The 18,297-nt window shown below is 33.6% G+C and overlaps 2 protein-coding genes across 2 annotated transcripts in view; one reads left to right on the top strand and one right to left on the bottom strand.

The window, feature by feature from the left end:
* The window catches only part of LOC140439197 (uncharacterized), a 78,807-nt gene that overhangs the window by 45,577 nt on the left and 14,933 nt on the right, over positions 1–18,297 (bottom strand). The window lies entirely within an intron of this gene.
* The window catches only part of LOC140439196 (delta(24)-sterol reductase-like), a 40,037-nt gene that overhangs the window by 15,976 nt on the left and 5,764 nt on the right, over positions 1–18,297 (top strand). The window contains exons 2-4 of the mRNA XM_072528944.1: positions 11,379–11,534; positions 15,712–16,200; positions 17,563–17,706. Of these exons, the coding sequence (XP_072385045.1) occupies positions 11,379–11,534; positions 15,712–16,200; positions 17,563–17,706 (789 nt within the window). The remainder of the gene's footprint in view (positions 1–11,378; positions 11,535–15,711; positions 16,201–17,562; positions 17,707–18,297) is intronic.

Below are 18,297 nucleotides of genomic sequence, written 5' to 3'. Positions count from 1 at the left end.
ATGGGTTTTATTATTGTATTGTATATCAGCAGCTTGTTGTCAATCGATAGGTGAGAGTTTTTTCCCAACATCCAGTAAAGTTTTCTGTATAAAATTCCCAATTGAAGCCTTTTCGTCCATATATGTTTGGTCCAAGTTAGACGTTTGTCAAGGTGAATACCTAAGTATTTTACGTCATGCTTTTGGGGCAAAGGATGTCCATTGAGGTTAACTTGTGGACATGTACCTCTTCTTAGAGTGAATGTAATTTGTGTAGATTTTGAGGGGTTTACTCTAATTCTCCAGAGTTTAAGCCATTCATTTGTTTTGTTCAGATGTAGTTGCAGTCTCTCTGATGCTATTATTGGGTTGCTATGAGAGGCCAAGAAAGCAGTATCATCTGCGAATGTTGCAAGCGTTAGGTTATTGCTTATTGGCAAGTCAGCTGTATATATCAGGTACAGAATCGGTCCGAGCACACTACCCTGAGGTACACCAGATAGGATGGGGTAGAGTTTTGTATAGGCTTCACTATATTTTACCAGATATCTCCTTTCTGTAAGGTATGATTGAAGCAGTTTAAAGTAAGGGTAAGGTAAATTTTTCTTTAATTTGTACAGAAGTCCTGTATGCCACACCTTGTCAAAAGCTTGAGAGGCGTCTAAAAAGGCTGCAGTACAATATTGCTTGTTCTTCAAGACTACTTCTTATTGTTGTGTATAGTCTGTGAACTTGTTCTAGTGTACCATGTTGGTTACGAAAACCGAATTGATGGTCAGGTATGAGACACTTTTCGTCCAATATTGGTTTGATTTGTCGTAGTAGAAGTTTTTCGAAGACCTTAGAGATGACTGGGAGTAGACTAATCGGTCGGTATGAGTTGACATCTTTTGGATCTTTACCAGGTTTTTGAATGAGTATAATCTGTGCCACTTTCCATTGCACATAACATAGCCTTACATATAAATAGAAGTGAATAGAATCTGTAAATAGAAGAGAAATGTTCATAGCAATGAAAGAGCTAAGAATACCAAATCAGTTGGTAAATTTAACAAAACTAACTCTTGAAAAAGTTAAATGTAGAGTACGAATTCAGGAGAAACTATCTGAACCTTTTAAAACAAATAACGGGCTTCGCCAGGGCGAACCTCTCTCCTGTATACTGTTCAATCTGGCTCTGGAAAAAGTAATACGTATATCACCAATCACAACCACTGGTTCAATATATAATAAATCAGTGCAAATCCTGGCCTATGCTAATGATATTAATATTTCTGGGAGAACGGAAAACGCTGTATGAGAGACGTTTGTAGCATTAAAAGAATCATCTACAAAAATGGGTTTAATAATAAACACCAACAAAACGAAGTATATGAAAATAAGCACTCAACCACAAATCCTACGATACTTGTTATAGAAAACGACCTTATCGAAGCAGTGAACGAATTTGTATACCTGGGAGCGATCCTTAACACTGAAAATAATACTACCGCAGAGATAAACCCCAGAATTTGCACGGCCAACAGATGCTATTTTGGGCTCAATCTCCTTCAAGAGCGTAGGCGCAAAATTTTGGCCCAATGCTTTTTGAATGCAATCATTTTTTTCGAATCCTGAGAAAACTAACAAATATTTTAAAAAAATTTAAACGCAGAATGAAAGATTACATTATTACCGAGGGCCGAAAGTCCCTTAGAATCAACAAAAAGTTTCTTTTAATATATATATATATATTATATAATATTTGAAATTAAAAATCACACTAAATTTTCTCTTTTTTTTTCACCCCTGTAACTTATTAAAATAAACATTATAGAAGTTTTGAGGGACTCTTAAATCCACAATTAGATTGTGGCTCTCGGAATTATTTCTTTTTCTTTCTATGGCACAAGGGGGTCACCAGAATATTTCGACCTGTAAAGGGGTTGCGAAATCAAAAAAAATGGAAAAACGTTGGAGTAAGGATACCAATAGCTGGTCATCTTATGAAGAGGACAGGGCAAAACGAATAGAGCAAAGCAAAAACAGCATAGTATGTGATAGTAATTTATTGCAAATTTCCATAAAACGATCTTGTAACTTATAGAAAAAAACAATGGTTTAGGAAATAAAATATTTTCTAACCTTTATTTTTCGCCTATTTTAAATAGTAGAAACCGTGAATATTTTGTCCTGTAGGTATTATTGATTTCGATAAATAAATAATATTCATTGATTTGTCATTAATAAAAAGTTTTGTGGGAGAAAACGATTATTTGATGATTTGTTAGATATAAAAATTATTTTTTGGACAAATGGACGTGACATACCATAAAGTAAATAATTCTGCATTTTTTATTAACTTCTTTTACAAATTGTTTTATCTTTATCTTTATTTTGTAATAAACAGACATACAATTTTATTGTAGAACAGTTTTCGTAGCGTTTTCATTACGTAACAGATTTTTTTTCCTAGCAAATTTTTTTAAAGATTAATATTTAACATTATTTTATTTTTTCTTAAAAAAATATTCTTCATTTCTTCTTCACAGTAAAGTTTAAAATATATAAAATTGTCATACGGCCAATATGGTACACAACATACAACACAAACATAGACAATTACAACGCCCTGTTAGCTGAGAATGAAAAACTAAGCGAGAAATCTAGAGAACATAGAGCGAAAATAGACAACTTAAACGTCACAATAAAAAACGTGAAGTAGGACATAGCAGCACTTAACTACAAAAAAACCAATAATAAAAAAGATAAATAATAAGGAAATCCAAAGTAAACTAAAGACGAATCTGGACAAAAATATGCAAACAATCATCAATACCACATTCAGAACAACTCAGACATACAGTACCCTTTCCACATTTGCACAAAATCATTCATTCCGGTAGCTTGAAAGTCCACAAACTCTATAGGTACATTCCCGTGAAGGCCGAAAGTGGAGTTGCAACTGAAGAAATCATCATGAACTAAGATTCATGAAGAAAAATAGCAGACATGATCCGTATGATACTACAATTTGGCTCTTGTTAAGATTCTTACCTATTACTTTTGTCCTAAAGTTTTTCTAAAGTAGGTATAAAGAGGTATGTTACGGTTTCGGTGCGTCAGTCATATACATTTAATCCACAGTCTTTAAATGCAATGTTAAATGACACTTTAAATTTAATAGCATTAAAGTTTATTTGTGATACGTGTGTTAGTTTGTTTTGTACAAGCTCTCTTAATATTGCTTTTTGTAGCTATTAGTACAAAACTAACGATTCTGCACGTTTTTTTAAAGGTCGAATTATACATAAATATAAATTTTAACTGAAATAATTCACAACGATGAGTTTATGTCGAATAGAAATTTGAATCCTTCCTAAAATACAGTATTATGCAAATTAATTAAATCATTCTGACATTTTTCAATATTTACAGTTGGCAACATTGTCCACACATTTATAACTGACCAAGCGTTGAAAGTATAACCTTACTTTTCTCTGCCTTTTATTTAAGGGTGTTTTAGTACATTTCCCACTAAGTTTGTGTTGCTTTGTAAGATTTTGTATTGTTTTCGGTAATTAGTGAGTTTGTTTCGTTTAATTCCATCAAGAATATTAAGCATAGGAAGCGTGAAAAGATTATCACGATAAGTGAATACACTTCTATATCACAAAAAGAAATCGCAAGAACGTGTGGAGTGAGAGGGGGTAAAAGAAGATTAAACGAGAAACTGGATCAATGGATGTGAAAAGGTTAGAAAAATAAAAAAAAAATAAAAAAGGAAAATTCCAAAGAAAGAGAAAAACAAAACCAGCAGATGAAAGATTTTTACTTCGAAATGGCAAATTGGACCTAAGAAAAACAAGCCAAGAGCTTTAACAAGATCTAGCAGCATCAAGTGTAGTGGTTCATGACTCAACTGCTCGGAAAAGACTTTTGGAGAATGGTAGAAGGGCAATACGTCCACAGAAAAAACAGTTTTTAACTGAACGAATGAAGAAACGAAGGCTATTGTGGGCCAAAAAATACTCCAATTGGACTGTAGGCGAAAAAAATTCCTATTTACAGATGAAACTCGCTTTATAGTTCACGTACAGTGGTCGAAATTCGGCAAGAAGTCTGACAATGAAAACTTTGCACTATCTCATATTAATCAAACCGTAAAACATACAGTCAAAAAAATGTTTTGGCTATGTTTTTCATAGATAGGGGTTGGATCTTTAGTACCAATCGAAGGTATAATAAACAGCCAAAAATACAAATCCATGTTGGAACAGCGTTTGGGCACGGAACTCTAAAAATGTCAGCCCTAAGGAGGAGCGATTCTTCAACAGGGCTCTACTCCCTGTCACAAGTCGAAGCAAATGATGGACTTTTTCAAAAATAAAAAGAATAATGTTTTAGATATGGTCCGTTAATTCGCCAGTCCTCAATCCCATTGAAAATTTATGGGCCATTAATAAACTATTTTTCAACAAAACAGCCTATGATTCCAAATTGGGCCGCACAGTACTGTACCTAAAACTATGTAGAATAAAGTTATACAACAATGTTTACGAAAAAATAGGGAAAATAGCCCAAAAAAAACTATACCCCCATGGAAAAAGTACCCCCGAGACAAAAAAAATCATTAAAAAACAATTTACAGTAGGCGCCAGTTACGAAGATCCAGCGCAGATCCTCATTTTCATACCGATTCGATCCGAGCGCCTTGTTTACTTATTTATCCACGCTGTCAGTAGTGCAGCGGTAACTATTCGGTGCCGTTAATTATATAAAACGCATGATCACACCACTGTCCATCTCTTCAGATACAGTCGACGCACGCCACATGCGCGAGGTTGGATCTTCCTATGTGGCGTTTGAGTATTAAAATTAAATAAGTCCAAAACATTTATCGGGAAATGATAGAACAAGGTTTGAGCTTGAATTTAGGTTCTTGGTGAATTCAAAAATAATGTTTTTTATTTGTGTTTTTGAGCCTTGAAAACCGCAATTTTGAGTTTTTCTGAGTGTACAGACTCGAAAACGATCAAGTTTACAGAAAACTACAACAGACTTATTTTGTTTAAAATTGTCCAAATAATTCAAAAAAAATTTGTCCGAGCTTAACCTATTGATTGTTACAATTGGCTTAAAAAAATTGTTTAAGCGACCTCTTGTACAGCTGGTTCCTAAAAAACTGTCAGATTATTTATTCTGTTTAACCTCAAAAAATGGCTCCACATGCTAGCAAAGAACAACTAATAGCAAGAATTGTAACGAAATTAGAAGATGGTTGGTCACTATCTGCCGTAGCGAACCATTTTAACGTAAGCAGAACAACAGTTTTTAATATTAATAAAAGATAAAGCGAACAAGAAACCCTCGAAAGAAAGCAAGGTTCTGGAAGACCAAAAATATCTACCGCTCATGAAGATCATACGCTTTTGGAGAGATTAGAAGAGAATCCTTTTGAAGATGCGAAAGCTGCAAGAAGTACGTCACAGTTTCCGGGAAGAAAGACAACAACTTGGCGCAGAATTAAAGCATCACGTCTTAGATACCGAACTGCAGCAAAAAAACAAGCTCTTCGTATGGCGTATTGATGGCAGGTTTGTTGGGTAGACTTATCTGAATATTCTAGAAAATATCATGTTTCCCAGTGTAGAACAGTTGTATACAGAAAATAATTTTATTCTCCAACAAGATAATTGTCCTGTTCATACTGCATATATAATAAACCAGTGGCTCCAGAATAACATCATCGAAACCTTACCATGGCCCAGCTACAGTCCAGATTTAAACCCAATCGAGAATGTGTGGGAGATTATTATAAAACAGTTGTATCGGCTTAATTTTCTACCTCAAAATGCTGAAAAGTTGTGACACGGTATACAACAGGTTTGGGAAAAGCTCTCTAAAGAAGACAATTTAATAGTACCTTTCACGCAGATGGACCGAAGACTACAAACTGTTATCAATGCCGATAGAGATATTACAAAATATTAATTTTATTTTTACATACCTAAATTTAGTATAGTTTTGGTCTTCCAGGTCCTCGCTTTTTTCGAGAGATTCTTGTTCCCTCCCTTTTTTATTAATAGAAAAACTCTGGTGCTGCTTATGTTAAAATGTTTTGTTGCTTCTGATAGTTCCCAGTTATCTTTTAATTTGGTTACAATTCTTGTTAATATATTGTTGATTTAAGCCGTTTGTTTTATTCCTTAATAATAATAAAAATAATAACAACATCTCTATTTTATGTAAAAACTATCATTTATAAAATGCGGGAATTCAAAATAATATCAAAATTTATACCTTAATAATTATTACAATTTATGAATTTACATATTATTTAATCAACTGTTTGTTGGTTATTTGTTTATTTTATTATTTGTATGTCATAATAAATATAATATAAAGTCAGACCAATCCAATACACTGCTCAAAATGATCAAAGCTTACGTATCAGTTTTTTTAGGAACCAGCTGTTTTCGTCTTTAATAGTCAATAACCGAGCAATGCTGTCTACCGTATTGTTGTAGCAACGCGGATCAAAAAAGCTGTTTGTATTTGGTTGTTCAATACAAAAATAGGTAGATATTAGTCTAATTACCGAAGGCTACAACGTCACTTTAACAAAACAAAAATTGTACGGTATAATAACAGTAGTATAATAACTCACTTATGTATCTTTAAATGGTATGGATAATGATGATATCGTGTATTATTCGTTGTTTTCGTGACGGTAAATTACGGCCAACTGCAAATGCATTATTAATGACACACAAGAAAGTCCAAAGGTTGGAAAAGTCATTTAAAATTATGTTCCCTGCTTTTTTCTGTACAAGAGAAACACATTAATATTTTCCTAGATACTTTATTCTAATATTCAAAAGGTCTCCTTAAATAGTCCAGTCGTCAGAGATTTGACCCCTAAAAATCATACGACCAAGCTGAATTTTGCAGAGAATATTAATTTTGGAACCCCAAAAAAAATGCAAAAAAGTTTATCACTTTTACCCCCGAGCTTCCCCCTAAACTCCTCTCGTAGAAATATACGCCATAGAAAAAAATATTTCAAATAAAAAATATAGCTAAGATAATATTAAACAAAAACGTTTATTAGCATTTTTTGCGTAGAATGAACCGTTCTCTTAGAAACAACGCTTGAAGCGACCGGCGATTTTGAATGTCAGTTACGCGCAGGAAATCAATGTTAAATAAAATTTGTATCAACTTGACGGTAAAGAATCGATATCTTTTGATCAGACTGTCCTATCGACAAAAATCAAAATGCGTTTTAAAGGTAAAGAGATAAGAGAAAGGTATGCAATTTTTGTATTTTGCTGCAAATGAAGTCAGTATCTATAAAGCTATTCAACAAATAAACTGTTTGCGCGATTTTTGCCATTTTTTACGATTCTCCAGAGATCAATAAAATTTATTAATTTCATTGACCGGTTGTAGTGACATTTCCATTGTTGTAGACCAGTCTTCAAAACCTAGAACATGAAAATTCGATTTTGATTTTTGGCAACCAATACGAGGCATTTGAAATATGACTAAAAACGCAAAATTTAAACTTTTACATTACAAACGACCGCACGTCTCAGGAAATGCCTCAAAGAAGACGGTTCTGGGTGTAATTTATAACAGAAGTTAAGTGCTTTTGAAAAACGTACTAGTGTAATTAAAAAAATGCAGTTTTAAACGTTTTTAGATCGTTTGTAACGTAAAAGTTTAAATTCAGCGTTTTAAAGCAAATTTCAAATGACTCACATTTGTTGCCAAAATTTAAAACTAAAATTTCGTGCTATAGGTTTTGAAGATTAGTTTCAATTTATAGAAACTTCATAGTGGCCAGTCAATAAAAGGGGTACATTGTATTGATCTCATGAGAATTATAAAAAATGGCATTTTTGTCGATAGGACACTCGAATCAAAAGATATTGAACTTTTACCGTCAAGCTGATGCAATTTTGATTTAAAATTGATTTCGCTCGCGTAACTGACATTCAAAATCTCTGATCGCTTCAATCGTTGTTTATGAGAGCACGGTTCATTCTACGCAAAAAATGCTAATAAACGTTTTGTTCAAAATTATGTTAGCTACATTTTTTATTTGAAACCTTTTTTTATAGCGTACAGATTCTTGGTTAATCGATTGTTTTCCGTTTCCCCCCTCTCCATGGAGAGTTTTAGGGAAAGCTCGGCTTTCATCATTTTAGCGTCCTAAAATTAACATTCTCGGCAAAATTCAGATTGTTAGTATGCTTTTTAGGAGTTGAGTGGCATTTTCGTCTCCGAGGACTTAAGTATAAAATAAAAATATGAATAAAAATAAAACCAGATCTGAAAAAACAGCAAAAAATGTCTGAAAAAGAATCTAGAATCGAATCTGAATGTTATAACCATGTTTAAGGTTGCACCTAAAGCGCTACCATACCATTTCTGCTTCATTTTCCATGCAAAATCCCATAAGGAAATGGGTTCATTCTGCTCATTTTTTTAGCGTTCTGTGGTAAGGGTAGAATAGTTCGTCGGATCGTGACGTATGTTACATCATTGGAAAAGAGCAAGGATAGCGAATATGTTGAGACAGAAAAAACACACATTGCGGTATTGCTAAGAGGACATTACATCATACCTTCTTTGTTATTGGTATGATTGGAGCGTGTGATACGTTAAATGAAAGGGTAAGATATCACGAATATATTAAGATAGAAGAAACAAACAAGGCAACTACCAAAATGGCACTACACACTACACAGTGTCTTTATTATTAATGAACGTATAGTTACGTACGAGATGTCATAGGGTACTATGGATAAAAATAGTTTAACTGAAAGACAAATATTGATATATTGACTTAAAGAAGGCCTCTAACTGAGTACAAAATAAACAACTGAACGAATCGTAACATGCGACATAGAAAATAAAAGGAAAAGAAATAACGAATATATTAAGTAAGAAAAAACAAACAAGGCGACTACCAAAAGGATACTACACAGTAAATTCATTAATACTGAACGTATAGCGACATAAGAGATATCATAGGTTACTATGAATACAAATAGATTTACTAGAGGATAAATTTTGATTCATTGACTTAAAGAAGGCCTCTGGCTGAATACAAAATAAACGACTGACCTAATCCTAACCTGCGACATAGCAAATGAAAGGGGTGGATATAATGAATATATTCAGATAGAAAAAACAAACAAGGCAACTACCAAAAGGGCACTACAAATCGTCTTCGTTATTATTGAACGTATACATACGACATATCACATGACCCTACGGATGATAATAGACATATTTGTTTTGTATATAAAGCATAAGGTATATATAAGGTAAATTTGCTTTATGTACCTGAAAAAGGCCTCTGACTGATTACAAAATAAAGGCTAATTAGCATATCACACATTAAATCAAAGGACGTGAGACGTATAGTACATATAATGTATATAGCGTATATATATATATATATATATATATATATATATATATATATATATATATATATATATATATATATATATATATATATTGTTATGCTATGTAAAATTAAAAATAATATTGGTTTGCTCTTAATATATTTCAAATTATAAAATATAATAATTCAAAATATTTCAACTGATAAACTATAAAAGATATTTCAAAGAAATGAAAGTCCATTATCTTTGGATTACCTGTAGTAAACAAAATTTAAGATATGCATAAATTATTTTCTTTGTAAAATATATTCGAGTGACCTGAGGGAGCTTAAGTGAAATGGAACAATGGGAGAGTGGATTTTCCAAATAGACTTGTACGCGGATACGGTGAATAAGACAATAGAATCGAAATATTTAAAATGTATAATTCTCCGTTAGTTTTTAAGAATTTGTAGAACCAATTAGCATGTTAATAGTATTTAGGAAATTTATAATTGTAGGTAAAATTGTTTGTTTGTTATCTAAATGGTTTATGGGGATACGTATGACGAACTGTGATTGGAGGAGATAAAAAAAGGTGGGATAGCTATGTACGGATGAGACTTTAGCTAGATTTTTGAGGGAGAAAAGATAATCAGTTGTTTTCCAAGGGTGCAAGGCGAACAGTCGTGTTTCTTTGGCGGTTCCCAAGTGATAGTAAGCATTAGAAGTGAATGTTTGTGAGTTTTCGTGGACTAATTGTATCCTGACGGAAGCTGATCCAGTAAAATATTGTAAGTCATACTTTTCTATTATATTCCCAGAGTCACTGTTCAAGCCGGAACGAGAGATTCAGTTTATCGAGAGGAGAAGAGGCTAGCGTCTTTTGAACGATACGTGCATCTGAAGGAGATCATTGAAGACGAGAGGCTCGCAATAATTTGTTGTAAGATTGCGGATTGCCTAGGGAACTGCGAAGAATAGATAGTGTAGGCTACCAGGAACAAGGATTTGGACAACTCATCTTCAGAGAGATAGTTTTTTTTACCATCCGTCAGTTTTTTTCGTTATCAACAAAGTTTTTTTTAATTGCTTCAGAAAAGATAGAAATATTTATCAGGAGATATAGAACAACAATTTTGATTTGAAATTTTAATTTATATAGTATATAACATTAATTTTTGAAGGTTCACGTACGTAGAAAAAAATTTTGATAATCATTGTATGAGATATTTTTTGTTTAAAATATTTGAGTGTGAATTTTATTTCAATATATAATTTTGTATCATATATGTTTATTATTCCGGTATTTCTCAGACCTTACCTATCATATGTAAAGCATAGATATTGAAGCACGAATATAACCCTGAGATAAGAGAATTCAATAGTGTGATAAAATCATAATTGAATCATTTAAATAAGTTTAATTAATTAACTAATTAATTGCTTGGCGCATCTCTGACTTTTAATATCACAGTAATATATATATATATATATATATATATATATATATATATATATATATATATATATATACAGAGTATGGTGAAAAACATGATGTCAGGTCAGAAGTGCACCAGATCATACTTTATATTTACTTAGATTATATACAAAAAGTTTATTATTTAAAAAATTGAATGACTTACTGTAGATGACAATTCATTGGATTCCCCGTCACATGCGTTGGGCAAAGTTACTAATTGTTCTATAATTTGCTATTTATACATTTCGTGAAGTATTCAATTATTACAATTTTTACAATGCTTTTTTATTCTACTAAATACATAATATAAAATATTCTACTCTTACTGCTGTGAGATGCATTTTATCCAAGCCGCTTCTGCGCGACGCTCTTGAGTGAGAAATCAACAGCTGGTGAGGGCTGACAACCCTGTGCATAGTTGTACTGCACTCTAAGTTTGAATTTCACTATAGTAGTTGATAAATTTATTTAAGTATACTATCTGAAATTGTTTATGACTGGCATAAATATGTTAAATATAGTTTTGTTTCTAGATCTTACAGTGGAATAAAGATGGACGCAAGACAAAAATGTGTACAGCGCGACCGGGTTGGCAAACAATGTCTTTCAGACGACCGCTCTACAAAAAACAGCTGACAAAAGTAGAAGTGAATTTAGTTGACGTTTTGGAAATCGACAAAGAACGGAAGGTAAGTCTAATCTAATTTAATTTTTCAATATGTGCCAATAATAGTTGTTCTATTTTGAGTAAAAAAATATTCTTTAATAATTCCCATTTATCTACTTTTCTTGGGGAAATTTTTCTTGGAAAGGGAAACACAAAGCATATTATAACAATGTTTTAATTGCCTTTATTCTCAATATAGCTCATAAATTATATTCATTTCATGTTTCTTCTTCGTATGGTTCATCTTAATTGAAGGTTGGCAACAATCTCAGCGTAGGAATGTCTATTTTGAGCAGCTTAAAAGAGTTAATTTAAATTCAGACCAGTCCAATCTACTATATTTTTCAACGACGAGTATTAAGGACTTCCCTGTCCCCCTTTGCCTTCTATTTTCTCTTCGATAATTCATTTTAAAAGCTTTACTCTAATGTTTGGCCAAGCTATAAAGTCTTGTATTCTATAAATACACATTCTAAAGGCTTCTAAGAATCTTAAGGGGTTTTTTTGAGCATCTAAGTTTCACAGTATAATATGAGAACTAAGTAAGGCGTAGACATTGGCCTTACAGAGGCAATGATTAAAACACTGAGATTCAGGATCGGGATAAAATTATGAATTCGGATAGATTGTCAGCTCCAAAAGCCGTGATAAATCTTATCAAATGACAGGGCTGCATAACAACCTGTTAAATATCTGAATAAGTTGCAGAAATGTAAAATTGATATGTAGAACTGGTCTCTAGATCAACACTAGGTAAGATAGAACGAGATGATTGATTATCTTCAGACTAAGGAGGCCATCGGTTCAGTCTTATTGGGAAACCAACTAACTGCTTTGAATAGAGATGAGATTTGGGAGGTAGTACAGGTCCTCACAGGTTACGATAACCTCGCGATACTCCAAAACCAGCCAATAATCAGTGTCTTAGGTGTAAGGGGAAGAAAGAGATAGCCGAACATTTTATGGGCGACTGTCCAGCCTTTGCTTACGCGAGGCAGCAATCCAAACATCAAACAACCCTCAAAGAGGTAGTGACGGAGCTCAAGCTAAGAGGCTTGCCGGATTCATCAAGCAGACCAGGCGTCTAAAACAAAGACCGATGGCAATTCCGAATGGAAGCTAGAAATTGAAAAAAGAAATCTCAATAAAGAAATAAAACGAAGATGAAAGATTAATAAACAACAATACTATCACAATATATGCAAAGACATTGACAGCTACGATCAAAACAATCAGCCAAGAGATCTATTAAGAAAAATACGCTACATAACAAGAGACTTAAAGCCAGAATTTGGGCCGTTGAAGACCATACAGGAAACTTAAGATCCAACAGAGAAGATATAGCAAATAAATGAAGATTATACTGCCGGGATCAGTATAAAGACAATCAACATCAGGAACTTGTAAACGTCCATTAAAACCCTGACAAAATAGAAGAAAAACCTAATATACTTGGAAATTAACTTAGAATGGAATTCAGTAAATTGAAGTTCAACAAAGCACTAAGTCCATAAATGATAACCGCAAGTATATTGAAAACCACGAAAGAAACCGTAATAAAATCGCTTCACTTACTTTGCAATCAAATATGGTATTCCAGACAATGGTCTAATGACTGAACACAATCTACAGTAACGACAATACATAAAAAGGCAGCTTCCATTAATGCGAAAATTACAGAACTATTTTTCTTGTATCACATGTATACAAGATAATGCTGCACATAATCGGTGCGAGGGTGGAGAACTTTGCTATAAAGAAAATACCACAAGGGCAAACCGGATGTACCAAAGGTAGTTTTAGGACAAATAAATCGAGGGAATTAAATATCCCGTTATACATCTGTTTTATAGGTGATGACAAAGCGTTCGACAGGGTCAAATGGTAGCCCTTATGGCAAGCATTGAAATTAGTAGCGAAGCAACACCTGATTTCGCTTACAACTGAACTATACAAGCACACTACTGGATCAGTAAAAGCACTTGACGTACTTTCTCATGAATTGTATCCAGATCGAAGTCTATTCCACAATTATTTAATATATACGGTGCTTATTTGAGACGAGCGCTTGAAGAATGGAAAAAGGGCATCTCAATAAATGGTCGACAAATATGAACTGTGAATACTGTGAACTCATAATTGTATCAGGATCACTAATACAGGATCACTACAAGAGGAGATAAAACGTAGATGTGATCTAGAAAAGATAGCCGTAATATGGAAGGATTTTCAAATTTCACGAACTCTAAAAATGATATGATATAATTATATATTCGGATAGCCAATCAGCTCTGAAAGCCTTGATAAATACGATCAAACGACATGGCTGCATAACCATCTGTTTTAAAAATTTGAATGAGCTGCGGGTTAAAAATAACAAACTAGCTGTTACTTAGGTACCTGGGAATTTCGGTATTGGGAGGAATGAGGTGGCCGATGAAGCAACTAAGGAAGGCACAGAGTAGGTGTATTGCAGACCTGATCCCATTTACTCAGTTATATATCAGAAATTTAAAACTGATATACGGAAGTGGTCCCTAGATCAATACCTGGCAAGATGAAATGGAAATACTGATTGTCAAATTCTAAAAATGAGTTTTACCAACTGCATAATATTCCCAATACTAATATACGGAAATTTGGGACGCCGAGAAAATAATATATTGTTTAAAGAATAATAAAATTTTAAATGAGCTAAAGGTCAGCAACGGCTCTCCAGCAAAGTTTGGAGATGTTATGAGGTCAAAAACAAAAAACATGGAGAGACTCATCATCAAAGAAAAAGTTGAATGTCCAAGATCAAGAGGAAGATCACCAACAAGTTATTAACCATTGTTCCTTTGATATTTCAAACTCCTTTTTTTTTCTGTTTTTCCATTAACAATTATGTTCCTCAGAGTATTATAAGTTGTGGGTGTCTGAAACTAATTGCCTCATAGTTTATGATTTAATAAAGTCTTTCTTCTTCTTCTTTGGGTGCCGTGTCCGTATTCAGACGTTGGCCGTCATCATGTTTACAATTTCCTGAAACCTTTCTCTGTCGGCTGCTGCGCGAAATAATTCTTCTACTGTGAAACCACACCATTGTCTAATATTACGCAGCCATGAAAGTTTCTTTCGACCAATCCATCTCTTTCCTTCCACTTTTCCTTGTATTATAAGGCGAAGTAGATGGTATTTAGGTCCTTTAATTATATGGCCGAAGTATTCTGTTTTTCTCCTCTTTATGGTGTTTATGAGCAGACGTTCTGAATTGATCATTTGAAGAACATCTTCATAGGAAGTGTGCGAAACCCACGATATCTTTAGGATTCGTCTATAGCACCACAATTCGAATGCTTCTAACTTGTTTAGCATTGTGGTTTTTAACGTCCATGTTTCACAACCATACAATAGGATGGACCACACACAACCAAAACACCAACATTTCAGGACCTTCTTACGAATATTCATCGACAGGTTTCTGTTGCATAAAACTGGTTTCCAGGTCATAAAAGTCTTACGTGATATTTCGATCCTGGTTATTATCTCTTCATCAGGGGTCACAATTTACATTTAACCAGCTGCCAAGGTATTTGAAATGATTTACCCTTTCGATCTCCTCTCCATTAAGAGAAATCAGATCTTGATCTATATTGATCTTTCCAACTGCCATCCACTTTGTGTTTGAAATGTTGATTTTTAGGCCTCTCCGATAACTTGCTTCACTAACTAGATTTAGTAATGTTTGGAGATCTAATGAGAGAGAGTAATGTAAATTTTCTGCAAGAATGGCTGTATCGTCAGCGTATCTAATATTGTTGATTACTTCTCCACCTAGTCTTACTCCCTCTTGTCTGTCATCCAAAGCCTCCCTAAAGATTTCTTCAGAGTACAGATTAAAAAGAGTGGGTGACAAAACACAACCCTGCCGTACTCCACGTTTGATGGATATTTTTTCAGTAAAGTCTTTAATCTCTAGTTGTTTAGGTCAACTCCGTAGTTTAGTGAAGTTAACTATTTTATTTTGGTATTGTTCTAATTTTTTAATCCCTTAATTAGATTTACTTTTACTGGTGAAATTAATATTTTACTTTGATTTAATATAGCTCGTATTACTTTTAAGTTACTCGCTTATTGGTAGTCAAAAGCCATATCTGATTAGTAAAACTGTACTTTTCAAAATTTCTTTAATTTACTTTAAAAAAAAATTGTTTTAGGTAGTTAAAGTTGAACCGTTAGTCTCTATGGGTCAACTTACAGCAACGTTAAATCCCCTAGGCTGGACCATTCCAGTTTTGCCAGAAATAGACGACTTGACAGTGGGCGGTTTGGTAATGGGAACCGGCATAGAGTCGACCTCACACATTTACGGTTTGTTCCAGCACATCTGCATCTCTTACGAACTGGTACTATCTGACGGCAGAGTGGTAACCTGTAGCGCTGATCAAGAAGCCGACTTGTTCTATTCTGTGCCTTGGTCATATGGAACTTTAGGAATTTTGACTGCTGTAGAGATTCGCTTGATTCCTGCTCAGAAGTACGTCAAACTAGAATACGAGCCAGTACGAGGTCAGGATAATATAGTAGAGAAATTGATTGATGCCAGTAGTAACAAATCAAACGAATTCGTGGAGGTTTTGATGTTTAGTGAGTCTGAAGCTGTCTTAATGACTGGTACACAAATAGACAAACCTTTTTCAGCAAAAGTAAGTAGAAAAGCGTATTTAAGACAAAAACGAATGTAAAATATAAGGTTTTTAATTAGATTTACCACAAACTAATTCTGCGAGACACTATACGCAGTATATATGTTTTAAATTACTTATCCACTCCCTCTCCGGGGGCGGACTGACTACCAGTAGAGCTGTTATGTGTACTTTCAATTTTTAGAGTTCTTGGTCTATATTGTGTTTTGCGAAATGTTCTGATATTGCAAATCAATAGTTTTAATAATCACCTGGTAACCATTTTCGTAGCATTAGTCATTGTGTGATAGACCATCTGGATTCTGCAATGTGTATGGCATTATCCACAGTTGAGTTCAAAGGAACATATTGTTAACCTCGCCTTTATTAATTTGCTAATCTCTTATTATATATATTATAAGAGATCTCTCCTTAAAATGTGCCATAATTTCCCATCCATCCCATTAAACATCCATTCTTCTTCTTCTTCTTCAAGTTCCATCTTCGTTCCGAAGGTTGGCGATCATCAGGGCTATACGTATTTTTGAAACTGCTGACCGAAACAATTCGTTGCTGCTACAGCTATACCATTCCCGTAGATTCTTTAGCCAGGAGTTTCGTCTTCTTCCTATGGACCTTTTTCCTGCTATTTTCCCTTGCATAATTATTCGAAGCAGTTCATATCTTTCGCCTCTTGTAATGTGTCCCAAGTATTGCAGTTTTCGTTTTTTAATCGTAAATATGACTTCCTTTTCTTTATTCATTCTTCTCAAGACCTCGACATTTGTGACTCTCTCGGTCCATGATATTCTCAGGATTCTGCGATACATCCACTGTTCAAATGCCTCTAATTTTTTGGTATCAATCTTTTTCAACGTCCATGACTCCATTCCGTAGAACAGCACAGAAAGTACGTAACATCCATTAGCCCTTGGTTAATATGATGGATAATTTGAGCCAGATTTATCACTCTCTTATCTTACACAATAAATAAGGATTCCATCATACCCTTTATTGCGAGTTAAATAAACAGTTTAATATGAATCGGTAATTCAAAACCTTCCTTCAAACAAATTATTCCACGAACCCCGTATATTTCTTCGTCAATCCCTTTTCGATAATTGGCGCTGTTGACCACTGACCACCCACTGAGGGATAGAATACATACACACATATGCGGATGCTCTCATTTGCTACATCAAGTAAGCAGCAGTGCATTTTCGATCTGCGTTGTCACCACAAGAAAACCAAATGAGCCGTCGGTGGAATTTAAAATTACAGGACTATTAAAGTGCTCTTTTGGTATTTTTTGTTAAGTTATTGGCTCTATATGTTAATAATGTATGCTCTATATGTACATATATATACTTTGGCTTTTTTTAGGTTAATAATATTGGACGATGGTACAAACCATGGTTTTTTAAACATGTAGAAGAAAAATTAAAATCAGACGAAATAACCGTTGAGTGTATTCCCTTAAGAGACTATTACCACAGGCACACCAGATCAATATTTTGGGAACTACAGGTAAATTTGTTAATAAAATGGCAATGTAGTAAATTTTCCAATAAAAATATTTGTTTTAATTCTTGTTTAATTGTATATTTTAACGAATACGGCCGGTTTGCGCTCGACCGTTTTGCGCTCTTACCTAAAATCAACCGGTTTGCGCTTTGCAATTTCCATAATAGAAATATCTAACTACTATAGTTTCCTTAATCGGCCGATTTGCGCTCTCTTGCAATATAATTTTAATTTCATTCTACAATAATAGTCTTGTGAACCTGCAATGAACAAACTAACATGTCAAATAAACAGAAACATCTTTTTCCTTTAGATTTGAAAAAAAATGTCAAATTAAAACTAACAAAATTATTAAATTTTTCTAATACTGTCGGACAACAGAGTGTTCTTTAATCTTTAATACCTCTGTTTATAATTCTTCTACCTGGAAGTTAATTGTTTAGATATAATTAGTAACTAGAATTCCCAAAATGAGAGATCGCTGGAACTAACTTTCCTTTCTACCTGAGAATGCGAACTGGTAACTACTTAAGTCATTAACAAAGGGTATGGTAACAGAAAAATTACCTGAAAATTCTACGTGATAATGACCAT

The sequence above is a fragment of the Diabrotica undecimpunctata genome, chromosome 4 (genome assembly GCF_040954645.1).
Source record: "Diabrotica undecimpunctata isolate CICGRU chromosome 4, icDiaUnde3, whole genome shotgun sequence".
Classification (NCBI taxonomy): Eukaryota; Metazoa; Arthropoda; class Insecta; order Coleoptera; family Chrysomelidae; genus Diabrotica; species Diabrotica undecimpunctata.
Note: the sequence above shows the minus strand (reverse complement) of the source record. Positions and strands in the feature narration are given on the sequence as shown.